The 25640-nt window shown below is 37.8% G+C and overlaps 4 protein-coding genes across 4 annotated transcripts; 2 read left to right on the top strand and 2 right to left on the bottom strand.

Moving 5' to 3' along the window:
* Nucleotides 1-19: 19 nt before the first annotated feature.
* On the bottom strand, nucleotides 20-11128 carry ccng1 (cyclin G1). Its single transcript, XM_077235867.1, has 6 exons — nucleotides 9262-11128; nucleotides 7510-7773; nucleotides 7139-7389; nucleotides 6679-6757; nucleotides 6491-6601; nucleotides 20-1067 (listed from the first exon to the last, which is right to left on the bottom strand). Exons 2-6 carry the CDS (start codon nucleotides 7771-7773, stop codon nucleotides 876-878), a joined length of 897 nt encoding a protein of 298 aa, XP_077091982.1. The 5' UTR covers nucleotides 9262-11128; the 3' UTR covers nucleotides 20-875.
* Nucleotides 11129-15670: 4542 nt separating this feature from the next.
* Nucleotides 15671-19257, bottom strand: tmx2a (thioredoxin-related transmembrane protein 2a). Its single transcript, XM_077235837.1, has 8 exons — nucleotides 18933-19257; nucleotides 18220-18280; nucleotides 18003-18116; nucleotides 17798-17874; nucleotides 16961-17067; nucleotides 16828-16893; nucleotides 16230-16359; nucleotides 15671-16151 (listed from the first exon to the last, which is right to left on the bottom strand). Exons 1-8 carry the CDS (start codon nucleotides 19119-19121, stop codon nucleotides 15966-15968), a joined length of 930 nt encoding a protein of 309 aa, XP_077091952.1. The 5' UTR covers nucleotides 19122-19257; the 3' UTR covers nucleotides 15671-15965.
* A 21-nt stretch (nucleotides 19258-19278) lies between these two features.
* pmf1 (polyamine modulated factor 1) lies at nucleotides 19279-22573 on the top strand. Its single transcript, XM_077235836.1, has 5 exons — nucleotides 19279-19537; nucleotides 19638-19743; nucleotides 20385-20485; nucleotides 22064-22259; nucleotides 22356-22573. The coding sequence occupies exons 1-5, from the start codon at nucleotides 19350-19352 to the stop codon at nucleotides 22422-22424; spliced, it is 660 nt and encodes a 219-aa protein (XP_077091951.1). The 5' UTR covers nucleotides 19279-19349; the 3' UTR covers nucleotides 22425-22573.
* A 593-nt stretch (nucleotides 22574-23166) lies between these two features.
* On the top strand, nucleotides 23167-25595 carry med19a (mediator complex subunit 19a). Its single transcript, XM_077235835.1, has 6 exons — nucleotides 23167-23518; nucleotides 23633-23755; nucleotides 23903-24036; nucleotides 24135-24231; nucleotides 24324-24418; nucleotides 25361-25595. Exons 1-6 carry the CDS (start codon nucleotides 23299-23301, stop codon nucleotides 25424-25426), a joined length of 735 nt encoding a protein of 244 aa, XP_077091950.1. The 5' UTR covers nucleotides 23167-23298; the 3' UTR covers nucleotides 25427-25595.
* The last annotated feature ends 45 nt before the right edge of the window (nucleotides 25596-25640 follow it).

Raw genomic sequence — 25640 nt, 5'->3', positions numbered from 1 at the left:
CCAGAAACAAGCAAGAGTCTTTCACATTTCAATACGGTTTTATTGAAAGGTTCAACTACATAATTTTGCAAAACGTTGCGCTCAACTTCCAGATTAGAGCCAAAACAAAAGGAGGCACTTGCATTAAATTCAATCCATTTCAACAGTTATTTGTACCACTCATCTTTGTTTGGAGTTGAATTTATACCAGGTATAAAACAAATGGTCATGGTTACATAAATTTGTAGTAATAACCAAATGTAAAATAAGCTTCAGCCTGGTTAGTAATTAGCTATTTTCTTCCAATTAGAGGCATTAAATCAAGTTAAAACTTGCATTTCCATAGCCATCCAGTTTTCATCATGCCACATTAGAAAGCAGAATGCCAAAATAAACAAAAGAAAACAAAACATCTCATTTTCATCACCTTGGGTAGGAGTGTGCATTTCAACAGCTGACAACCTAGGGTGGGAGTTAAGGGTTTTGGGCCTGATCTCTTGGTTCTGTTGTTGTCGTGAATCTCAAAACCCTTCTCCCTCCTCTTCCACACAGTGGACTGAGGACCTAGGCGGTTCTATACTTCTTTGCTTTAAACAACCAGCGCTTCTTGCGCCGATTCAAATGAACATGTGCGAGCCTTACCAGTGAAACCCATCTGATAAACTTGCTCAAACCCACCCTTGACTAGTAATCAAGAGCCAGTGCGGATGTTAAATAAATACAATCACGGCAGGTGTCATAGAGGACATAAAGACTGAGGAAGGAATTAAAGGAAGCAGAAATTAAGAAATTAGTGTTGGGTGTCCATAGCATAGATAAAAGTATTAAACCAATCACTCAGTTTTCCATAGGACTGAGTTAAGTTGTTCAATCATGGGCACTCAACACTAACAGTCTTAATAAGCAGATTCGGGAATCGTGGGTAGATGTGCAATCTTGTAGTAACTATGCTTCATTTGTCTGGCGGTTCTACCCGAAATCATCCATCGCAGTCTCTGGCCATTTGGTTTCAGGCACTTGGTTGTGGCGTATTCAGCCAGGCATTTAGCAACAAGCTCCCTCATGCAAACCAGGTCTCCAGCTTTAACCTGAAATGCAAAAGCAAAACCACAAATTACTTCAAAATGTCAAATTCTCTTGGCAATGTATGCCAACTTCTCCAATCTTTTAGTCCAGTTTAAATCTTGGGCCTCCACTTTTGAGAGCAACACCCACATATCAACAATCGATTCATAGAACCAATCCCCAGCCAACATTTTTTGCCCCTTTTCAATAACCCGATTCACTTGGATCTACATCACAATACGGAGGAGATCTGTCGCTACTTCAGCTTCATTGCAACTTTAATTACCAAATTTTTTTTAATACACTTACGATCAGTTTCTCATCAGATTCAGAAGTTCTGAGCTTTCAGTAATGCCGGGTTTAGACTACAGTCCGATTTTGGCACAAACCGTTCGATTTGTGGTAATTCTTAAAGTGCCCCATTATGCCATTTTAAAGTTTCCTAAATGTTGTTTATGAGACTCCTACAATATGTTTACATGTATTAAAGGTCAAAAAAACTCATAATATACATTTTCACATCACCACATTTTCAATGATTCTCAAACGACTTGTCAGATGAAGTCAATCACTCCAAATCCCTCCTTTTCGCGAGCTACTCTGCTCGGCCAGACAGCTCAGTCTGTTGTGATTGGTTTACCTCATACAGCGTGCGTTGAAAACAAAAACGCACATTGCCATAACGTTAGCTCTACGTGTCACACAGTAACGAACAATGACATAAATTTACCATATCAATCAGAGCGCGAGTCCGATGATGAAACACTGGAAGAACTAGTTATTGTTTCTCAGTGATGCAGTACTCAGTTTGAGGTACATTATGAGATGTTGCGACTGTAATTCCTCACCATCAGCATTAACAAGTGCATGCCCATCAACTAGGGATGGCGAAAACTAAATTTTCTTGACAAACCACTGAGCCTCATTAGCCGGTTGAAACCGGTTAACCGATTAGTTTAAAATATGCTACGCTATTTGAAATAACAGCCATTTCAGCGTTTCCCCTAGGTTTACAGCTTAGGGGGGCTTTGGGTTGGTTGGGGAAAGTTGACAGACACAAACACTTAAAGTCCCTGTAAAGGCAATTTAAAAAAAAAAATTCTAAACGCATTATAAATGTTAGAAATGTATTGCTAAAACACAATACAAAGACTGAACTGTGAAGAACTGAATTGTGGAGTTAGACCGTTAAACAGTTTTTCACCATTGATATTTTACGGATTTTTTGGGCAGGGCTAAAAGGGTACTCGATGACGCACTGGAGCCCCTGAGGCTGGCCGCTCCACTAACAATATAAACAGAGCTCATTCCCATCAGTTTGCCGCTCAAATCGCGAGTTACTATATAGCTATGTCTTCGTCACGGAAATGAGTACTACCTGGATGCGATCACGTACAAAACAGATCGGTGTCCTTATTTAAATTTCCTAAACACGATCACATCAAGAAGAGGTGGATTAATTTTGTGAAGAGCCACCTTGGAGAGCTGAGGATCACCACCAAAGCCCGCCTCTGCAGTGATCATTTTACACAGGATAGTTTTATAAACTTTCGTCGGAGACAACTGGGATTCACTGATAATCCGCTGTTACTGGTGAATGGGGCCGAACGACCATCTCCCGCCTCGGCCTTCATCCTCCCGTCGCACCGACAACTGGTGACATCATCGGCAGTGCGTGCCCACCAATGAGTGTAAGTTGCCTTGTGCGCTTATGTTATAATTAACCTAATAAGCTGCTATGAGCATCCATTCCGGCTGTAGCGGGTGACAGATGAGTGTGGCAACGGCAGCTTTACCACGAGTAGGCGTGGTTTCAGCGCAGCCAGCGGACACGCCCCCAGCGTTTGAGAGCAGACTACTGCTCATTTTTTCAAGATTTTGATCGCTTATTTTATGTACTTGACGGCTTTTTTTATCATTCAAATTTGGTTGGGTGGCTAATAACACATTTTTCTGTGATATGACAAACTCAGAACACATACTTCATTTTGACTTTACAGGGACTTTAAAGGAGTCATGGTGTTCATTTGTTTCTTTTAATGGCTGCAGTGAATATATTAACTGCATTTTATAAATAATTTAAAATTATAATAAAGAAATAAAAAAAAAAAATTATGAAAGCAGTAACACAAACCACTGTTTGGGTTATAACATAAAAGCAAGCAGATACTGCGTGCATGGTTTGGCATGACCGTGCAAAGTGCGCTCCCTAATAATTCCTAAAAAGCTGACATCAGTTCATCGCGACCTCACACATCTCTGTTATTATCAATGAAGCTGACTGCACAATGAATCTTTCATAATATATACACTTTGTTTGTTATAATTAGAGGATTTGCCAGCATACAGAATTCAGTACTGAACAAGTCCGTTTTGAGCGGTGAGGGGAGTCTATTTTAAATGCTTCTGATTGGCCATTGTGTTCAAGAAATCAACACGTATGTCTTTGATTGGCTACGTCGCTCAACGCTGCAAACATGTTATAAATAGTTTCCATTTTGTTTTAGTTGTTCTTGTTGATTTTCTGCAACAGATGAATACAAATATATTAGTTTTATTCATAGATATTTCTAGTTTGCGGGAGTCCCGCGAATTGTTTTATTCTCCCGCAACGCGCACACACAGAGTGAGTGCATTACCGCCCGCGCTCGCACAAGTGTTTGTTTGTGTGTATGTGCGCACTCATTGGGATAATTGTAAACGCGCAAACACAGACAGAAAAGACTTGCCATCGTGAGAAGATTAATAACATTACTTAAGGGCTATTTAGTTTGTTTAATAAAACAACAAATTGTAATCTGGCACTATAAAGAAAATCAAATTTAACTGACCTTCAAGGGGGGGCGGGGCAACGCTGCATTTCGAGCCGCGCCGGCAATTTCGCAACTGTGGCATCTCTCTGCCGCTCCGCCTCCCGCTCACACACACACACTGCCCCGGGGCCACCCTTGCACTTACGTCACTTTTTTAAAATCCCCTACAGCGCGAAACAGGAGTCCCGCAAACGCGGTGCCGAGGAGCTTGTATGTAATCGGAGGACCAATGGCTCGGGTACAAGGTGGCCGCGTTGAAAATAAAGGCGTAGTCTAGCGTTAGAAGCTCATTTGAAACATTGCCGCAGCTCATTTAAGAAAATGACAGCTCCGAAGAGACGCCGCTTTAGTTTGAGGTAACGTTAGTGCTAACAATGATAAAGAAAGATGATCATCAGCACCTTATCTGTTACCACTGAAATGTAGATGTAATGCATTTCCAAATCTAAGCCCATCTTATGCGGAATGTTGCCTATAGTCTGCAACATGATAAAACAGGCACCGTCAGAATGCGTAAAAGACGCACCGGCCAAGGCAGGTCTAACTCACTGTGTGCCTTCTAATAACGGACAGAACAACTCTTTAGTATAATTAATATTTTTTTACTTTTCAAAAAGACAAGTGTCACTTCTGTTAAGGGCAACATCTCCTAAACCATAACAGATAATGGCCGACATGGCATACAGCAATTCTTAATAACATTAAATAAACGAAAAATGATTTTAATCTATGAACGAGAATACTGTAGCCAACAAACAGCTAACAGACAGGTGTTAAGCACTGTATCACAAGTTGCAACTTACATCTGTGTCATTCTTTTTGGTGAAATGGTCCCACACACTACTTTTCTTAGCACGCTTCATCTTGTCGTCTGCCCTTGCTCTAACCTCAAGTTTTTAGCCTGTAGCCTTTACTTTTCGCAAACCCAAACGCTGTGATCTCGCGCCAAATGTTTTTATTGGTTTATTCAGTACAAACAGGCGAGTTATGAAAAATTGAGTGTGAGGGATTTGTTCACGTCACAAAAATATATTGGAATGAGATGGCTAACTGTAGTAGCGTCTAGTCCACTGTCTATAATAGCCTAATTTTGAGACTACCGACAACTTTGAAAGTGAAAGTGACAAGTGATGGCCAAGTATGGTAACCCATACTTGGAATTTGACCTCTGCATTTAACCCATCCAAGTAAGTGCACACACATTAGGAGCAGAGTAGCGAGTAGTGAACACACACTGCAAACGTGGATACAAACACCTGGAGCAGCGGGCAGCCTTGAGCGGCGCCCGGGGAGCGATTGGGGGTTAGGTGCCTTGCTCAAGGACACCTCAGTCATATTCCTGCCGGCACTGGAATCGAACCAGCAACCTTTGGGTCACCAGTCCAACTCTGTTACCATTAGGCCATGACTGCCCCCATTGATCGGTTAACGTTGATGCGGTCAATCATCAGTTAACATCCCTACCATCAACAGATTATTTTACTTGTACTTATTTACAGAGTATTTTTTTTATTAATTGTGGTGAACATGTGGTAACCAGGGTTCTAAATTAAGAGAACAGAGCATAATGCATCACCGGCCAAACTGGCTAGTAAGTTTTTATTAACACCCGCCAAAATGAATTTTAACCCGCATTTGGCGGGTGTTAATAAAAACTTACTAGCCAGTTTGGCCGGTGATGCATTATCCTCTGTCCTCGGCCATTTATCCCCTGGCAGTACTTCCTACATTTCCCATGAACACTCTGCCGTAATGCTACGTGATGACGTTTCATACGCCCATTGGCTGCGCAGTTTGCAGTGAAACCAGCACGAGAAATGATCATGGAAACGAACGGAGCATCCACCAGAAAACACAAGGAAGATGAACGAACGGAGCCAGAGCAGCGAGCATAGACTGAAAGACGAGGGAGTTAACTATCCTAGTAAAGTGAAGTAAAAAGTTAAGATTAAACTAAATGCGGCAGTGGTTGGGACAGACTTCTGGGTTTAAATTGAAATGTCGTTTAACGAGAGATACGTTTTTTTTTTTAAGTTTAAGGTTGTCTATTTCTGAACAAGCTTATACATTAGGCAATAAACACAACAAGCTTACTATACATCTTAAGGTTTTCTTTTAGTTGAAAATATTAAACAATATGTGTAAACAAAAAATATAAACAGCAAAAGCATTTAAGGTCAAGCAGCACAAATGGGGAAAAAAAAAACGCAAAAAAAAAGCAGACTGCGCAGTTATCGTACATACTCGAGTCAGCATATGATTATCTGGTTTATATGGTTTCACGTTCATGTTGAGAAAAACGATAATATCCACATGCTCGAGTGAGAAAACGCTGCGCTGACACAGACGTTACAGAGACACGTGTGTGTGTGTGTGTGTGTGTGTGTGTGTGTGTGTGTGTGTGTGTGTGTGCAAAGTGAAGTAACAGTTCTGCTCTTAAACCTGACTCCCTCAACAAAATTTAAAGTTTTACAACGAAATTTCTGGTTATTTCACATATGCATCTGCTTACATAATGCAATCGATAGTTGATCGGGAGATTCAGTAATCTTTCAGAAGATGTGGAATAGCACCCTCAACCGTTAACAGTGAAAACCAGTAAATCAGCTTGAATCCAAATAAAGGAAACTCACAGACAAACGCTCCTGTAGAGCATCTAGAGCCTCTTTCAGAGCCGGAACTGGCTCACACTCGTGCTGATCCTCAATCTCCAGGGCCAGAAGGGACAAAGCAAGCAGTGAAGGCTGTGAAAACAGAATCAGTCAAACTCCAAACATACTTTGTTTAGAAATCGAGCTGTAGAATGGTCCAAACAGCTTACCTTTATTTTAGTGAAAATAAAGGTGCAATGGCAAGCTTTCAACTGAGCCTCAAGCCTCTCAATGTTCAGAATCCTCTTACTGAAAAGAAACATTGAAACATTTCAGTAGGCCTACTACATAATTTTTCTTTAAGAAATTAATACTTTATTCAGCAAGGATGCATTAAATTGATCAAAAGTGACAGTAAAGACATTCATGATGTTACAAAATATTTTCAATTCAAATAAATGCTGTTCTTTTGAACCTTCTATTCAAAGAAACCTTAAAAAAAACAGTTTCCACAGAAATTAAGCAGCACAATGGTTTTCAACATTGATAATAAAGAAATGTTTCTTGAGCCGTAATGATCACAGGAATACATTAAACTTTGAAATGTAAACAGTAATAATGTTCCACATTATTACATAATTCTTACCAACTTTTGAACTGCATTTATACACACAAAGTCGAGCCGCTCACCTTTCTGTGTCCATCTCTTGAATGTGAGCGTGAAAGAATCGGAGGAAGTGAAGAGCAGTTGGAGCCTTGACCTTCCAGTAGAGCTTTTCCAGGACAATCTTCTCCATCCTCATCATATCATGGACCGTAAAGCGATTCTGACTGATCCGGATGAGGTCACTGGCCAAAGGAATATTCCTCTCTTCTTCTGAGGTCTTCACAGCGATGTAGAAGCAGCAGAGACCCACACAGGACAGATGCTTGGGCTGAATCTGAAGAAAAGACAGGGGCCTACAGATAAAACCTCTTTGATTCATAATCAGAAGGTCAAATACTGAGATGACTAGGCTCATTGGTATAATAAACATTTAAATTTGTCCAAAAATACAAACCTTCACCACAGCCAGGAATCGATCTAGAAGATTCACAGCCAGAGAGAACGTATCCCCACTAAAGCCAAAGAATCGTGTCAAGGAGAGAAGCTCTCTCACTTGAAAGTCTCGAAGCTTGACAGTCATTCTCAGACCATTGTCCTGAGTGGACTCGATAACTCGGAGTCCACTGAGTTTGGGCTGATATCTGGCTTCTTGGTCCAGAAGAGCTTTGAGCTGGACTGCAAAAGGCAAAGCCTCCGCTCCGGTAACCTTGTCAATCATCTGAAATTATAACGCAACAACGTTTAGAACTAAATTATAAACGCTTACCTAAAGCACTTTAAGATAACAGCAAAAATAAATTCTACATTGTGGATAATTCAGCAATGTACAAATGTGGCATGTTGTTAAATGCTTCTATTAGACGGTTTTCCATATAGACAATTTAACATGGGATGCAAATACAAGCTGAAAACATCTGACCTCTGCACTATTAATACAATAAAGTAAATATGAATCATAAGTAGGCTACATTAGTTCACCCAAAAATTTTAATTCTGTCATTAATCACGCTCCCTCAAGTTGTTGCAAATCCGTAAAACGTTCGTTCATCTTCGGACACAAATTAAGTTATTTCTAATAAAATCAGAGAGCTTTCGGCCCCTCCATTGACAGCTATGCAACTACCACTTTAACAATTCAAAAAAAGTTCATAAAGAGATTGTAAAAACTAATCCATGAATGGGAAGTTTAGTCAAAATTCTGAAGAGACTTAATCGCTTTAGCTGCTATATGACGGACAGATTGAATTTAGGCTTTTTATTCACACTGATCAGCAAACATAAACAGAAGCTCAACCAAACATCCATAATGCTCGAACCTCATTGGTTCTTGGAAGCTCAAACGTGCTGCTTAACAAGAATGAACCTCATTGGTTCTCGCACGTTAAGGCGATCGAGTCTCTTCAGAAAATTGACTAGCCTAACCTTATTCAAATGGATTAGTTTTACAATCTCTTTATGAACTTTCTGAAGCGTCAAAGTGGTAGTTGCGTAGCGGTCAATGGAAGGACAGAAATCTCTCAGATTTAATTTAAAATATCTTCATTTGAGTTCTTAAGATGAACAAAAGTCTTACGGGTTTGGAATGACATGAGGGTGGGTGATTAAAGACAGAATTGTCAGACAGGACTATCGCTTTCAGCTAAATGTTTACATGTCCGGATATGTCCACTATCCAGACTTATGAAAAGCACTTCAATATCCACACGTTGACAATGTACTCAACGCAAAAGTGCTTATGTTTTACAACGTAAGTTAATCTTTATTTTCTGCGTAACTCAATGGTGTAAGTCGGAGCTCGAGACTGCAGGCTCACTCGTGCGCGAGGGCCGCTGGGCATGTCTGGGCATGTCCACTAACGTTAACCAAACAGTCCATGCTACTAACCAGCGAGTTCACGGTGTTTGTGCTCCGTTTAAGCCGTTCAACTACATCTGGTTTTGTTTCAATCGTCTTAATGTTAAACTTTACATCAATATATTCACATTAACAATTTAGCTTCCATTTCCAAGCCATATATTTAACGTTTAGCGTACGAACATAGAGAGGCTTCTGTTGTTTTACGGTGGAGAATATTTGTAGGCCTGATAAACCACCAGTTCAAAAGAAACATCTAGAGCTTGAAAAAACATATCGTAATGTAATTAGTACACTTCGCCTTTATTTATAAAATCTGAAATATTAACAATAAAAATCATATATTGCTTACCTTTTGTCGATTAGATGATCTGATTAAAAACAAATATATAAATCTTTGATTTTTATGAAATAAAGTTACTTAAAAACAAAAAAGAAAGTTCAAAGTACGTAAGTTTAAAGCAAGATAACTTCTGCGCCCTGCACACCCCAACCCTTGGCGTCAGGCAATGACGCGCAGTCTTCTTCCATCTTATATACTCTGAGAAAGTCCATGTCCAAACATAGGATCACCTTATTGGGCAGTGCTGACAAAGAGCTGCGGCTTTCTAAATGCCTATTGGTTCGGGTTTGTCTGTACGCTTCGACCACGCCCCCATCAGGCAGACCGAGGCGGGGTTTAGTCGATTCCCAGTACTGTGAAAACGATAGTACACCAAAAAATGAAAATATTGTCATCACATACTAACCCTTTTTTTTCAAACATTTAAGATTTTCTTTCTTTTGTTGAACACAAAATAAGATATTCTGAACAATATTGGTAATCAAACATTTGACGGCAACCACTGACTACAATAGTATTTTTTCCCCCTACTATGGTAGTCAATGGCTGACGTTGACTACCATAGTAGGGGGGAAAATACTATTGTAGACAGTGGTTGCCGTCAAATGTTTGATTACCAATATTCCTCAAAATATCTTCATCTGTGTTCAGAAGAAAGAAAATCTTACAGGTTTGGATAAACTTGAGGGTGAGTAAAACACACAAAGTAAAAGCATTGAGTTAGGAAACAGAAACAGACAAAAAAGTAGTTTAAAGTATATTAAATCACCACCATAGCTATGTGAAGCTAAAATCCCCACTGTAACTGCCCGAAAAAAACCCTCAAATCATCAGTTAACCTCACATAAGCACAATATTTCTTATTCAATAAATAAAAAATGAAAAAATAAATAAAAACGCATTAAGAAAAAGAATACACAATTATATTAAAGAATGATTTCATTTGGTTTCATTAAATAAATATATAAAAGCCTATATGCATTAACTCAAATATAATCATTAAAGTGAACATTATGAATAATATAAAACAAAATCAAAAAAAATTGTCTTTTCATTGCCTCTTTCTATTTCTATTGTCTTTGAGAAGCTTTTCACATTCTAGAAGGTTCCAGGCCAGGGTTACAACAACAACAGTTGGTCAAAACAACAAAACATCTGAACATACATAAGCTCTGTGACTGTGACTCAAAATGGTCAAGCTAACAATCAAATACAAAAATACTAGATCATAGAAATACATGCACCATAGTCTTCATTTACAAAAACATGGTCCAAATTTCACAGACGACATATATTTATATTCTAACATAAGTCAGCTGACTTTTTTTTTTTTATAATAATATTTATAACATGTTAGGAAATCGGAATGAAGAAATAAGGCCTGTATTGATATAAAATAAATGTGCTAGCTTGGGCTGCTTAATGTTTCACTACCAAAAGATGGCGCCAAACATAACTACAAAAACCTTCACGGCAAAAGCCATGGATGAAATCGACATTTTACATTCAAAGAGCATGTATTTGCATCATACAAGCATGCGAAGATCTTTTTAAAGCATTTCTAATAAACACGGATAATCCGACAGCCTCTTTCCCTAACCCTCCTCACAGCTATTTCTAGAATTAGACGACATGACAATCTGACAGCTCTGATGCAGCTGCCTTTCAGACAGCACTCGACTTATTCCAAGACGCTCCTAAAGAGAGATCCCCCAGAGCCAAGGGTTATAGGCCTGCCTTTTTCACAAGCTTTCCACAGAGTGCCCAGTTACAAAACTGAGCTGAAGGATGAGGGGTTTGAATGTGGAAGTCGGTGTAGCTTTACCCCAGTTAATGAGCTGTGCAGAAACACAACACGGGAGGCCATTTTGCTTTCAGTCCTTCACTTGACCGGAAGTTTGAATATATAAACTGACATTTTTATGATATACGTGCATGGAAAAATTGCAATAAATGGCTCGATCTGGGATGTTACACAGGCGTAACGATAACTAATTAAGGATCCTACTGTATTCTCCACTTGGCTCCGTGTACAATATCCCGCAGAGCATGGCTGATCAATATGCGTATCGGATGCAGGGCTGATTTGAGAATTCTTAATTATTTCCTACTGATTGAATATTCAGATTTTAAATAATCCTCTATTATAAAATGGGGCAGCACACTTTAAGCCCCCTGTTGCCTTGTTTGGGTGCAAAACAAGCATACTCACAGCTTGAACAGGAGACCAGACAAGGATCCTGCTGTTTGGAGCACATGGCTCATTATTTAGATTCATCTGCAAACCTCTTTTTACTGGAAAGCTTGGCAAAATGACATTAAAACTCCAGGCAATGGCTGAACTGAAAATGCCTGACTTGAACATGGCTTGAAGTGATAGTGCACATATAGTGAGGGAAGCTAGCAGGTGATCCTGGCCTTCCCAGGGAACGTCCTCAGAACTTTAGCTAACGTTCTGGCAGGGTTTTCTCAAAGTTATATGAACAAAAATTCTTCCAGTATAACGTTAATAGAATGGTCGTTCAAAGTGATGTCTTTAATAATGTTCTCAAAATGTTAGCACAAAACATGATTTATACATTGTTCATGGAACCTTTTTCTAAAATGTTTTAGTTTGTCTACGTTTTTTAATGTTAGCCTATAATGATGCTAAATAATGGAATGTGTTTTAGTTTTCTTGGCCTTTTAGTTTGTTACTTTTAGGGGCCGTTTACATGACACTGTTTTCAACTAAAAGCGTAACATTTTTACGCGTTTTGGCAATTCATTTACACGACAACGGCGCTGAAAACTGGCCCGAAAACACAAACTTTTGAAAACAGTTTGCAAAGTGCAAGTTTTTGAAAACGATACAATTATCGTCTCTATGTAAACAATAACAAAAAGCAGTCAGATAATTCGTTCAATGAAGTAACTGAAGCCGGCGGCACTTGTGTCTTTTTATATTATTATTATTACTCCAGCAGACATACATTAAATAGTGTACATTACACACACAAAAAATCTATTTCATGTTTCGTATTGCAACGAGGATTTGCTCTGTTTCAAAGTAACTGACGCCATTTTGCGTTTTAAAGCCAAAATTGTAAATACTGCACATTTATGCATTTAAACAATCAGGGTCAGTAAGATTTTTAAAAAAAAAAATTACAGGTGCATTAATTTGATTGAAAATGTCAGTAAATCCATTTTCATTGTTACAAACGTTTTCTATTTCAAATAAACGCGGTTCCTTTGAAATTTCTATTCATAAAACAATGCTGAAAAAAAGCACAATTTTCACAAAATTATTAAGCAGCACCACTGTTTTCAACATTAATAACCAGACAGAACATATCCCTTATCATCCTTGCCAATCAAATCAAGGTTTGACACTCTAAGAGCCCTTCATAAATGCGCCAATGTCTTTGTGAGAGACTTGGCTCCATGGCATTAAGAATATGGCCTCATACTGTGAAGGATTTCCAAACATTTTCCGCTGCTGTTGTGACCATCCTGCAGCCGGAACTGAAGTCTAACAGCACTACGATTTTTCCAAAAGGGTGACAGGCCCCCCACCCCGCCGCCGCTCTGATCCACACAGCAGGCAGTGCCAGCCATTGGCCAAGTGAAGGTCTGCTGTGTCAGCCTCAATCTGTCTCTGTGTCCTGCGCCGTGCCAACACACTGTCTGCCAGGTGCCAGAACGCTACAGTATTGGAGACTTACACACTCAGACCCCTCTCTCCAGGCTTCAGAGGCAAACGGGAGCAAATAATAAGACTCACAAAGATTCACATGTCAATAGAAAGAGAGAGAATGACACATATTGGCTCACATACATAAACAGAGACTAATACAGATGGGCACTGACCGGGAGGATTATTGTCTTTTTTGAAGCTGTGTTTTTTTATGTTTTTTATAAAGAGATCTCTTATGCTCACTGAGGCTGATTTTATTTAATCTACAAATCAACAGTAATATTTTTAAATATCATTACAATTTAAAATAACTTTTTTTCTAATATATTTTAAAATGTAATTTATTTCTGTGATGCAAAGCTGAATTTTCAGTGTCACACGGTCCTTCAGAAATCATTCTAATATGATGATTTGATGCTCATCTGATTGCTGTCATTTTTAATTAATTTAATGTTTCCTTGCTGAATATCATGCTTTTTTTTAATCATCCCAAACTTCTGAATGCTATCACAGTTTCCACAGACGTATGAGCAGCACAACCATTTTTAACATTGATAATAATCAGAAATGTTTCTTGAGCATTAAATCATCATTAGAATGATTTCTGATGGATCATGTGACACTGAAGACTGGAGTAATGATGCTGAAAATTCAGCTTCACCATCACAGGAATAAATTACATTTTAAAATACATTCAAATAGATATTCGCACTGTAAAACCGAACAGTTGTTCTAACTAACACTTTTTAGTTAACTTTACCTAATGTCGAATAATTAGTTGAACTAACTTAAAACAATTTAGTAATCTGTACTTTTTGCATGCAGAAAACCCAAGTACATATACTTGACTGGTTTGAGTACCATTTTGCAAAAGCAAAAAAAAAATAAAAAGACTAAACCAGGCGGGGCAAATGGTTTTGGAGGCGGGGCAATTCTTAATATACTTTTCACTAATTTCTTCGACTTCTGCAGTCATCATTCTTCTTAGTTGCATACGCTCATTTTCCAGTCATCTTGAATGTTATTGTCCAAACAACTAACAATTTTGGGAGAACGTCATATAAGTTGACTTCATAAATTCATGTTGATTTCCTAAAATTTCTCATCATTATTGTGATTAGTGTTCCCTTTGGTTGAGCACCTGGAACTTCATTTATATTATTGTGATTCTCTGCAGTTGATGCAGTGATGCAACATGAAATCAGTTATTTGATTTCAAAGGAAGTGAAGTAATAAATCTATCTATCTATCTATCTATATATATATATATATATATATATATATACTTAAATTATTTCCATGTTTTAAATGAATGTATTAACATAACTACACTTCATGTATTATAATGATCTTTTAACATTTTATTCTTAACACTTATGGCATAAACTTTTAATTGGCTTGTTATAATCCCTCTATATTTGTGACAATATCTTGCAATTTACCTTGATTCACACACAGACTTCAACATTCAGCATGCAAACCACAACAATGGTAAAAAAACATTTTTTTTTATTAATTAGATCATTACAATTTTATTTATTTTGTTTGCTGTCTCTTGTCAGTATAACCCCAATAACGATAGCAAGTACAATTGTAATGGTAAAATAAAGCCAAAAATAGTAAAACAAAGCAATTAATTTATTAATGCCGCAATCCACTCTGGGAGTACACTTCCTCAGATCACAGATACAATTAAGTTGACGAAACTTAAATGGATTAAGTAAGAAGAACTTGATGCAATTAAGTTATGCTTAATTAAATGAAGGCAACGAGTTACCTTGGTTTTTTTAAGTAGATTCTAGTTATCTGGGTTTACAGTGGAATATTTCAATACATGGTTTTACAGTATTTTTGAGCAAATAAATGCAGCCTTGGTAATCATAAGAGACTTCTTTGAAAAATATTTATAATCGTAAAACTATATATTTTTTAAACTATATACACACTGGTAGCATGTGTGTATGTGATCTGAAGATATAAACATCTTTTATCTTATGCTCCTGCTTCAGCTGTTCTGATGGCACAGATATTCACGTCAATATGAAACTCAGGACCAGTCATTTCATCACATACCAATAACATGTAAACAAGGTAAATAAAGAAAGCACTAGAGCTTTGATTGTTATTATCAATGTTAAGAAGATTTCAATAATGAACTTCATATGAGGTTGCTGGAATTCCCTCATTTCACTAATGTTTTTCCAAGTGTGTTGATTGGATTTGCTGCTCAATTTAAAGGGACAGTTCACCCGAAATATTGTAATTTATCACAAGTCATATGGGTTTTGAAAGACATGAATAAATGATGACAGAAGGTTCATTTTTTGGGATATTCCTTTAAGACTGTGAAATATCAGTATGAATAACTAATGTTCGAACAAACATGATTTGCTCAGCAGTTTAAAACTTTCAACCTAAAAGGCAAATGTAGCATAAAGCCTGAGTCAGGAGTGTTCAACCGTTTCAAGGGCAAGAAGTCCTTGGTGGATTGAGAGATGGATCAGGGACGTCCTGTTTGTAAAACTGACAGTTACATTTTAAATGGCCTATAAAACGCGTATAATGTAATCTTCATGCATTTACATAGTTTATGATGCTGGCATTAATCGCGGACGGAAGTGGAAGTTAACTAAAGCCTAATATTTGTTAAATCAAACAGTAATTGTCAAACCCCCTGAATAATGCAGTTTAATAATTATTTTCCTTGTGAGTGCAAAAAATTAATGCAAAGAGGCCTAGTTCAAACTGTACTGAATATTTATTATAAAAGCCAGAAAGTCACAATGTGATATACGAAAGCAAACACGGCTGTTAGCATATTGCAGGATTATGTGTTGAATGACATAACTTTGATATTGTTTTCCTGAAAAGTTTTCTGTGAACTAAAATGAAAGTCGCAGTTAAGATTAGCAGGAAAAGTTTTCCACATGTGAGGCATTTAGATGTGCTGCACTATTAAGTCCTTCTGTTTAGAGGCCGAACGTGTGTGTTGGGTTCATGATGCTGAATTCATGTGTCAGGTCAGTTCTGTGTCTTATTTGTCTTTTTTGCTCTCTGGCTCCTCCTCCTCCTCTTCCTCTTCCTCATGAGGGCTGACTAGCTCCTCTTCCTCAGGATCCTCCTGCAGGAGTGGCTTTGGTTCCTCAGACTTCTCTCCCTTGCTGAGTTTCTTATATTTTTGGAATATCTCATTGAGATTGAACTCTCTAATGATATTTTCCTGTAAAACACACAAGCAAATGTTTTAGAGAAGAATAACCAATATTTCTGTATATCTTTAGAGTGTTGGAGTTTTTACCTCAGTGAAGCTCCACCCAACGGCACTTCCCTTCTTGTCCACCAGAGGGCGTCGCATGAGTTCTCGGCCACCCTGCAGTAGCAACAGGGAGGGCAGTTGCTTGCAGAGAGGCGAGGGGTTTACCTTATACCTGGAATGAGAGCACAGGACCGTCAGTGTTGTCTTTAATCATAACCAGTATTGCAAGATACATCTCTTAACAAGACTGTTGCTAAAAATATGTTGAGGTTAAAGCCAAGACAGAGGTTGGACTCTGTAGTAATATTGCAGTATTTATCATAAATTATTTATCCGTGCCTATCATTCGTTTTTTTATAATTCATGTGCCCTCGTAATCTTTAACCGAAGTAGCTTCCAATCTCTCTCTTCTCTGATGATGTTTAGTGGTGCGAGGGCGGGGCAACCTGTCACTCACATCAGATCCACCAATAGCAAAGCACGACCATCCAATCAATTCCCCATGGACGAAAGTCCCGCCCCACAATTGTTCTTGTTCGAGAAGCCGTATCACTTGGATATACGTCACAATATAGGAGAGAAAAGACTATTGCTGCTTCTGTTTAATGCTGACTTTGAAGAGAAATAAAGATGGCTTTACCTCTCGGCAACTGCTCCGTATTGTCCAATGTCCACTTTTCCAAATTTGAGGCCTAAGCAGCTGTAGCTGTTGAACACAGGCAAAGTCATTAACCTCATTAAGAGTAGATGTGTGTGTAAGTAGAGTGACTTACTTAAGTGAGAGGTCAGCAAAAATGGGGGCAAATGACTGACACTCTGGAGACCAGTTGGCATAAAACTCAACAATCCATGTCTCACGACCGTCCCTTTGCAGTTCTTCCTGGCATTGTATAGAATAATGTGCACATTAGTTTCAGTTCATGACATAACATGACATTAAACGGAAATAATGTGGAATCTTTAGTAGTAGCAGAGTTTATACTACTCTAGCATGGCCTCAAAAGTCAATAGGAATCTGGATCTATATGCAGATAAAAAGGTGTTGAATGTGATACATATCCATTACTTGACCGTGGGACACATGACATGAGACGTAGCTCTTGATATTGACCCGTAACACCATGAACCATGAAAGGCACATACATACAAAAATCCACAAAGGGCATAGGCACAATTTTAAATAGCTAACTGATACATGATAAGAGGGAAAAACTAATTACAGAGAGCAAAAGAACTAAGACCATGGACAGAACAACAAATGAACATGAACGCATGAATTGCAAATTTCAAAATAAAAGACATGACACAGATCACAGGATCCGGACAACTGCAATTTACTGTCAGATGACTAGCTACTTTCTATCAGTAACATGTGATATAAAATATCGGGAATGGACAAAAATGATGGCAAATTACATGGTCCAAATGTCTGAAATTACAAATGATTACACTGAAAAGAGAAAAAAAAAATGGAAAAAAAAATTTTAATATAAAAACAAGAATATAAATATTACAAATTTTTATTAAAAAGCAAAGTGTTACACATGCATATCAACATGCAAAAGAAGATATTGGTCAAATATACTGACGTCTGACTGAATTCCACTCACATCTATAGTTGAGTCACTGAAGTATTTGATGTACTCGGGGCCCATGTGGATCGGTGGTTTACATGTGATCAAGAACACTGTAAAGAGAAGGCACAGTATCAGAAATGTAATATCGCACATCACAGAATTATGTAATGCTGTTATTTTCCGAATCACATGCGTACTCGTGACTATTTCCAAGTGTGTCATGTTTTCACTTATTTACCCACACACAGCGTGAGGTAGAGAAGGCCAAGTCTCAGGTCCACTCGGAAGAACAGCACCACGTTCGCCACCTTACTGAAGAGAAATAAGTTCCCTATGTGTTGCTCCACTGTTACTGAGAGGGAAGAAGATCAATCCTCGATTCAAATAAAGCACCATCGATGTACTACATATTTTTCATGAATATCGATTTGATGATGTGTGTAATCTGAACTTACTGGCTCTGCGGTTCTTCATCATGACAATGGCACTGAGAAACATTAAAATCTCCACCTCCCGCTATAAGGAGCAATAATACAGTATAAATAAATAAACACATAGGTTATATATATATATATATATATATATATAAAGTCTGGAAACATTACTATTGACACATGAATCCTGAAAAAAGTATCACATGTAGGTTCCAAAAAAAAATATTGAGCAGCACAACTGTTTCCAAATTTGATAATAAATCATCATATCAGAATGATTTCTGAAGGTTTATATGACAGCTTAAAATTCAGCTTTGATCACAGAACTAAAGTATATTTTAAAGTATATTCAAATGGAAAACCAAAATTGTAATAATATTTCACAATATTACTGTTTTTTCTGTATTTTTGATCAAATAAAACATTAAAAATAGGTAATGTTTTATGTTTCCAAACTTTTAACCGGTACTGTGTATATAACAATGGCATTATTGTATGCTATTGAATACACTTAGATATTGCGTTTTGTTTTATTCACAGGGACAGACAGCACAGCATGCAGCAGACAGTACCAAGGTCCAACAACATGTCAGTAGTACCATTCTTTTCTGCTAGTGCAAGTGTAAAGTGTTATTAAGCAGCAATAAAGTTATGCTACAGTGAAAATACTTGATAAGAGCATGACAGTTTCCAGAAGGCTTTCCCAGTGAGTGTCCCTGAGCTCTAGCACTGACCCAGTCGAAGGCGCATGAGTTGTTGTCTTCTCTCTGAGAGGGCAAATGCTCGCACAGTCCCGGACAGCGGCGCACGAGTGGAAACGCCAGGGTCATCAGCAGTGACAGCAGGTAATAGGGCCGATAAAACCATTTATAAATCTTTGGAAGATGGTATAAAGTGGAAACAAGGCCTCTAATTAAACTCATTGCTGCAGCCGTAGTAAAAACCAACTCCCATGTGGTAAAGGAAAGAGAAGGGGAGGGTAGAAATAGATCATAAGACAGCTGAGAGGGGTGAGTGCGGTAATATGAACCTTCAGACCAGATAAACGCGTTTCGAGAAAACGACTTGAAGTGGCAGCTGCTCGCTTTCCGTAGTGTGACGCGCGTTTTGTTGGCGGGGATTTTTGTAAATATCAACAGTTTGGCAGTAACATGGAGGAGTCCGAGAAGAGCAGCGAATCTGTTTCAGCTCAAAATAATGCGGGTAAAGTCGGTGATGTTCCGTCAGAATTATCGACTCGTCGCAATGATTCGGTGAAGTCATCTCAGTCTAAACCGAGACTCAAGCTCTTCAGTAAAGTGATGGAGAAGAGTCTGCAGTGGCTGCTGGACAACGCCAGGTAACAGTTAACCCGGATCATTTCACTTAATTCGCGTTTTGGTTGTCTGTTACTAATAAGTGGCTTCAATGTTTAAACTTAGTTGGACTCTATGTGTCAGTTTCGATAGGTTTTCCCACTATTTCCAGCCACTGTCAAAGCAAAACCCTCAGCTGACTGAAGCCATGCACAAACAGTTCATCAGCCAACTGCAGACTTTAGTACAGGTAAAGCACATTACATATTGTGTGTATTATACATTTTAACCAGTGTTACGACCCTTGTCATTTAGTCGCCCGTCAATGACGTCATATTTAATTAGCTTTTATCGATAGATGGTTTTATGGATTGTCTTATGTATTTGATTAAATTCTACTAGCGTGTATTTTTAACCACATATTTCTTTCCAGGGTCACTTGTAGCATTATGCCCAGGGACTACAGATGAAAAACAGCCTTTGGCTAATTATGGTGTATTTAAAGAAATTTTTTATTAATGTGCAATGTCCCTGTTAACTAACTAAACAAATAAAATAACATAACATAATCCGAAAGAGCTTTATTTGCCGGTACATTAATACAGCATTTTCTCCACCATACAATATATTTTTTAATTGATTGCATTCCATTTAGGAACACAAGTCATCCAGCTTTTATTAATATGATATTCTAATATCGATCTAGTTTACTGCAGTGCTTAGTGTCTCATAGCAGCCGCCGAGCGAACGCACAGAGTAAAATTATAACACAACTTTCACACACTCAAATGAATTTTTAGTTAGATTTTATGTTGAATGTTGCTTTATGTTAGCAGTGTATCTGTGCACAGTTTTAGTAGTGATCATGTTTTGTGTTGGTGATGTGTTTAGAAAGAAATTGCCTCTGTGATTGAGGAGGGCGACCTGCAGGTGAAGTTTGAAGAGTTGGACAAACTGGAGGAGCTTGCTAAAGACACGCCACAAGCTGCATGGTGAGTTCACACACGGATGCTCTCCTGACTCCACTGAGCCTTGTTTCTACAATACAAACAATAACCAAACAGGCATTATTATTGATTTCCGTAGTAGGAATACAAATACTATGGAAGTCAATGGGGCTCATCAACTGTTTGGTTACCAACATTTTCCAAAATATCAGCAGAAGAATGACACTCAATAGTGAGTAAATTTTGGCAGAACTTTCATTTTTTTTGGATGAACTGTTCCTTTAAAGGAACTACCTGGCTTGCAGACAATTAATTATACAATAGAAATCTGATTGTATGGGTTTGATGTATTCGGTCAATTTAATCTGAATTAAAAGAAAATCTATCTGGATTTTTAAAGAAAAAGAAACTGTGTATTGTCGATGTCAAATAATTGTCCTGCTTTTAATGCAAGCACGCAACTGGTTTACTTTATTTTTATTTTTTTGAATGTAAAACATCTTTACATTTGACATTCTTAACTGATGTATCTTTATACTGTTTTTTTTTTTGGGGGGGGGGGGGTGTTTTTTATTTGTATTCCTTTTACGCAACTCTTGTGTAACTTAGTAACTCTGCTCTTACCATGAAAATAGCCTCAGCTGCTGACATGCCATTAAAATCTCTAGTACTACTGATGTGTCGAATAATAACTGCTGAATGCCCCCACTTCACTTGATTTTTCTTTACTGTTCTTCGGTACGAGTCTGCGGTACAAATCAGGCCCATTTGTAACCTTTGAGGTAGCCAGTTGATTATCCCATGTTTCCATTAAGCCCCTCTTGTTGGTTAAGTTGAATATTCAAATATTGTGTCTTTTTTAATGCTTTAAATGAAAGATTTATTTAGAATACATTATATTAACCCAGTTTATTGTTCATTGACTAATATTAGTATGACATTCATGGGTTTGTCTCCCCCAAATGTGAAAACATTGAGCTTCCCAGGTACCACCTAAACATTGAGAGCAGCCCGCTCAGATTCGTCAATCACATTCCAGCTCAACCAATAGTGCGAGTTTGGGGCGTGGCTACTGTAGCAGGCGGAGCCAAAGGGTGTTTAGCCGCTGTGAGACCATGATTGAAGCGTTACATGGAAAAAGACGTTGAACTTTTGGGTACAGAAGAGAAAGCAAAAATTCCCCGCATATAGTCCTTCAATGATTAAACGGGTCATGAACACGTCAAAGCGAACGGGGCATTGCGCTGCTACCTGCTATGATGGACGGTTCAATACAACATCATCATCCACTCGTTCAGAAAGACAGATGTACGAGTTGTAATGTTTCCTTTGATGTGTCCAGTGTAGACAGACTCAATCAATTGTGGAGTGTCATGTCAAAAATGCACCTGGTGCAGATGGGTTTATTATAACTCATCTGCTAGATGCTCCCATTTGCTCTACAGTGTTAACCTAGGAGGTGCGAAAGTGGCTTTGCAATGTTGTCTGAAAATATGCTCTGTCGCAGAAACTACATACAGCTCCTTTAAAAACAATCTGTCTTTAAATACTACTATCTCTCTCTTATTATCCCTCTAAATGAACTAATGAAAGATTTTTATTTTGAACCTTTATATATCGCAGGCGTCCGAGTGGTGTTCCAGAGCAGGATGTGTGCAGTGATTTAGTGTCATATTATAAGAAGCAGGAGGAGTACATGCGGATCCAGCTGAAGAAACTCCAGAAGGAGAACGCTGCTCTTGCTCAGAAGGTGCAGGCCGGCCGAGAGAACATCACACACACCGAGCAGCGCATTGCCTCAGGAGTGGAGGAATGGAGAGTAAGCGGAAAAACTGATTTCATTGAGACACTCACACATTTTCATTGCCATATGTTACCACAGATTCAGCTTTACCTCTTGTTCTCCACCTTTCAGGCATCACTTGAAGATCTGGAACCATTTGTTTTGACTCTTTCCTCATCTGAAAACTTTGGGTCTTTCTAACATCCATAGTCTAAATATCTTTTTCTCTCTCTTTTTTTGAATAAGTGAAGCTTGAATATGAACTTTTTGTGCATCTGCATGGTTTATTGTGTTGTAATATGCCATTAGTATGTGTACTCTATTCATTAAACATTTCATGCACTTTTTAACAGTGTTGCGTTTCATTTGTCTCAGTGTAAAGAATAAATAAATGAAAAAGACAAAATTTGCTGTTACTGTGGTACTCGAAGAGAATTGTTCCAATGGACTATATTGTAATATAAATGTAATATTTAAATAGGAAATAACTACAGTTATTGTTGCTATTGTAATATAATATATTAATACAGTATCTCCTTTTACATTATAAGAAGCATATGATTTTTTTGACAGTGCTATGTTACCAGTTTTAATAATAATATTGTATTTATAAAGAGCTGTAATATTTGTGCAAGGGAAACTTTTCTTCCAACTCTGGTTATTATTTGAGAATACAAAAAAAAGGTTTTTGTTAAAAAGCCTATTGAGATCTTTTAAGTTTGTAATGTTCCATTTTTTTCATCTATGGAAGTCAATGGGTTCTGTCAACTGTCAGCTTACCAACATTCTTTAAAATATTTTCTTTTGTGTTCAGCAGAAGAAAGAAACTCATACAGGTATAAAACAAGCATGAGGGCAAGTAATGACAGCAATTTTCATTTTTGAGTGAACTATCCCTTTAATAAAATTGAGTGCGCTTATGGTCGTGTCATTATGGTACACCGCTGTTGTTGATAATGTGAGAGAGCTGCTTGCTTGAACACATTACAAAACCCTTGTGACCGGCAGCAGTTCGGGTCTTTTTATCCGAGCTTTGTTTTATAAATAATATATAAATGACTTAATTTCAGGAGTTATGACAGAAATATTTTCATCTTTGTACGGACAAAATGATGCACAGCCACCCACGGGGCCAACGGCTTTGGGGTTCGCCCCCGGAAAACCTCCGCCGCCTATGCCGCCCAACCAAGCGCCTGTGGCGGCTCAGATTCCAGCACAGCACGGGGATGAGGGGCCTATACTGCGAAAACCCGGAGCTATGAACGAACCTTTCTATTTACTACGAGAACTGCCTGGTAAATACGTCTGTAGTATTTAAGAAGACATTATAATCCATTTGTGATTTGTACCAATGTTATGTAACATGGTGTACTGCATCTGGATCAGCTTTTGTGTTTGTTCTGATTCAGTTGGGAACGACCTGACGGGAAACACGAACCTCATCACGCACTATAATCTGGAACACGCGTATAATAAATTCTGCGGCAAGAAAGTGAAGGAGAAACTGAGCAACTTCTTACCAGAGTTACCAGGTAAGGCAATTTGAGAGAGAGATGCATAATATCCGATGAATTCCGTGAAAAATCTTGCCACAAATTGTGATAAACTGGCTTTTTGTCATATACCATAGTGTTGTTATCATAGCATTTTGCCACTAAGATGTGTTCTATCTCTTGCAGGAATGATAGACTGTCCAGGGGTTCAAGATGGCAGTTCTCTGCGCTCTCTCATAGAAAAAAATCCGGTCTGTGGAAACTCTTTCAATCCCCTGACAGGAGCTCTACTCACTGGATTTAGACTTCACACTGGCCCGGTAAAGTAGTGCACTAGTAGTGAGCTGCATGCCTAGACAGCATATTGTTGACACATATTCTTAAAGCTTTATTTTTATATTTTTTGTGTGCGCTGTAGCTTCCAGAGCAATACAGACTGATGCACATACAGCCGCCAAAGAAAAAGAGCAAACACAAACACAGACATCATCGACCGCAGGATCCTCTACCACCAGGTGATGTACTAACCTGAGAGGTTTTCACATGCTGCTAGTCTCTGCGCATGCGTGCATTCATTAACTTGGCTCTAACCTGTTTTCCTGTGCAGAAACCCCTTCAGATTCTGATCCAAAAAAGAAGAAGAAAAAGAGGGATGATGACCCTGATCGCAAGAAGAAAAAGAAAGACAAAAAGAAAAAAAAGGTATGAGATTGCGCAGAACATTAGGACGTGCTTTCTACAGTCCAGCTGGCAGAGTATTTTTGACAAGACTGGGTCTTTTAGAGGACAGACTATATATATATATATATATATTTATAAATAAAGACAGTAATAATTCATGTATAAATGCATAAACTTTGGAGGCGGTTTAGCTTTGTGTAAATGAGATGCAGCCTTAAACTTTGCCCTTGTCATGGAAGAGTATATTATATTTCATAAAGAAAATTTGAAGTTGCAGATTTTGTAATTTCATATTTTTATTCATTCATTCATTTATATTCATAATGTGTGTCTAAAACTTTAATTCTGCAAATTTAATCAATGTGTAAATGCACTTTCTGATTTTACATATTTATAGCAGCTTTGTATGGAGTTATTTTATTTTAATAAAATAAGTGTTGTTACTGTTAACTAAAACAACTACAAATGTTTTCGGTAATGGATGTAAAGCTAAAATAAAAATATTAGATTAAAAAACTAAAAAAAAAAACTAAAATGAGAAATAAGGATATAAATATTAGATAAAACAAACTGACAAAATAAAAGTTTAAGTACTAAAATTAAAACCAAATAAAAAAAGCACAAAATAAACCACTCAAAATAATATAAATACATTCAAAATATAAAATAAAGGCAAATTCAAAATATTAATAAATATTAAATGTATATACTTTTTATATAATTTAATAGTATATAAATAATACTACAATAAAAATATGATATTAAATGCATAAATACATAAACTTTGATATCAATAGCATCCGAAATAAAAAAATGCCACCCAAACCACATCCATACGCTGTAGAATATTTTGCCTTCCTAGAATCTTGCTAGACATTGTAAACTGCTTTGATCCGTCTCATTTGTAGATCCCGGTATATTCTGTGCATGCTTTACATCTGCTTTACCCTCTTTTTCTCTCAGAACCGACACAGTCCTGATCACCCTGGTCTTACTGGATCTCAAACCAACAGCAACAGCCTGAGATAGTGTGTGTGTGTGTGTGTGTGAGAGTGAGTGAGAGAGCGCATGTTGAACAGTGTTAAAGACCCTGATATGAACCAGTGTGTTTGACTGATGTTTACAAAGACTGGATTGTTGAAGTGTTTTTTTTCTGAATATAAAGAAACCCTGAATGAATAAACTTTATTTACACATACTTCAAATGAACTTTTTTTTCCACAGTATGATTGGCAGTAGAAAA

Source organism: Siphateles boraxobius, unplaced genomic scaffold, assembly GCF_051911475.1.
Source record: "Siphateles boraxobius isolate OS27281-9 unplaced genomic scaffold, OSU_SipBor_1 2, whole genome shotgun sequence".
In the NCBI taxonomy this organism is placed as follows: domain Eukaryota; kingdom Metazoa; phylum Chordata; class Actinopteri; order Cypriniformes; family Leuciscidae; genus Siphateles; species Siphateles boraxobius.
The sequence above is the reverse complement of the archived record's forward strand: the minus strand, read 5'-3'. Positions and strand labels throughout refer to the sequence as shown.

Excerpts from the sequence above, each read along its gene's own strand:
- ccng1 (XM_077235867.1), bottom strand. The coding sequence starts at position 7,773 with ATGATTGACAAGGTTACCGGAGCGGAGGCTTTGCCTTTTGCAGTCCAG. Across the intron at positions 7,390-7,509 it reads GATTCCTGGCTGTGGTGAAG|ATTCAGCCCAAGCATCTGTC; the intron begins GTTTGTATTTTT and ends TCTTTTCTTCAG. Across the intron at positions 6,602-6,678 it reads TTATTTTCACTAAAATAAAG|CCTTCACTGCTTGCTTTGTC; the intron begins GTAAGCTGTTTG and ends CTGTTTTCACAG.
- tmx2a (XM_077235837.1), bottom strand. The coding sequence starts at position 19,121 with ATGAGTTTAATTAGAGGCCTTGTTTCCACTTTATACCATCTTCCAAAG. Across the intron at positions 16,894-16,960 it reads TTTGCTGACCTCTCACTTAA|CTACAGCTGCTTAGGCCTCA; the intron begins GTAAGTCACTCT and ends TGTGTTCAACAG. Across the intron at positions 16,360-16,827 it reads TACGGAGCAGTTGCCGAGAG|GTATAAGGTAAACCCCTCGC; the intron begins GTAAAGCCATCT and ends CTCTCATTCCAG.
- pmf1 (XM_077235836.1), top strand. The coding sequence starts at position 19,350 with ATGGAGGAGTCCGAGAAGAGCAGCGAATCTGTTTCAGCTCAAAATAAT. Across the intron at positions 19,538-19,637 it reads TGGCTGCTGGACAACGCCAG|TTTCGATAGGTTTTCCCACT; the intron begins GTAACAGTTAAC and ends TCTATGTGTCAG. Across the intron at positions 22,260-22,355 it reads CAGGAGTGGAGGAATGGAGA|GCATCACTTGAAGATCTGGA; the intron begins GTAAGCGGAAAA and ends TCCACCTTTCAG.
- med19a (XM_077235835.1), top strand. The coding sequence starts at position 23,299 with ATGACAGAAATATTTTCATCTTTGTACGGACAAAATGATGCACAGCCA. Across the intron at positions 23,756-23,902 it reads CTTCTTACCAGAGTTACCAG|GAATGATAGACTGTCCAGGG; the intron begins GTAAGGCAATTT and ends TATCTCTTGCAG. Across the intron at positions 24,232-24,323 it reads GCAGGATCCTCTACCACCAG|AAACCCCTTCAGATTCTGAT; the intron begins GTGATGTACTAA and ends TTTCCTGTGCAG.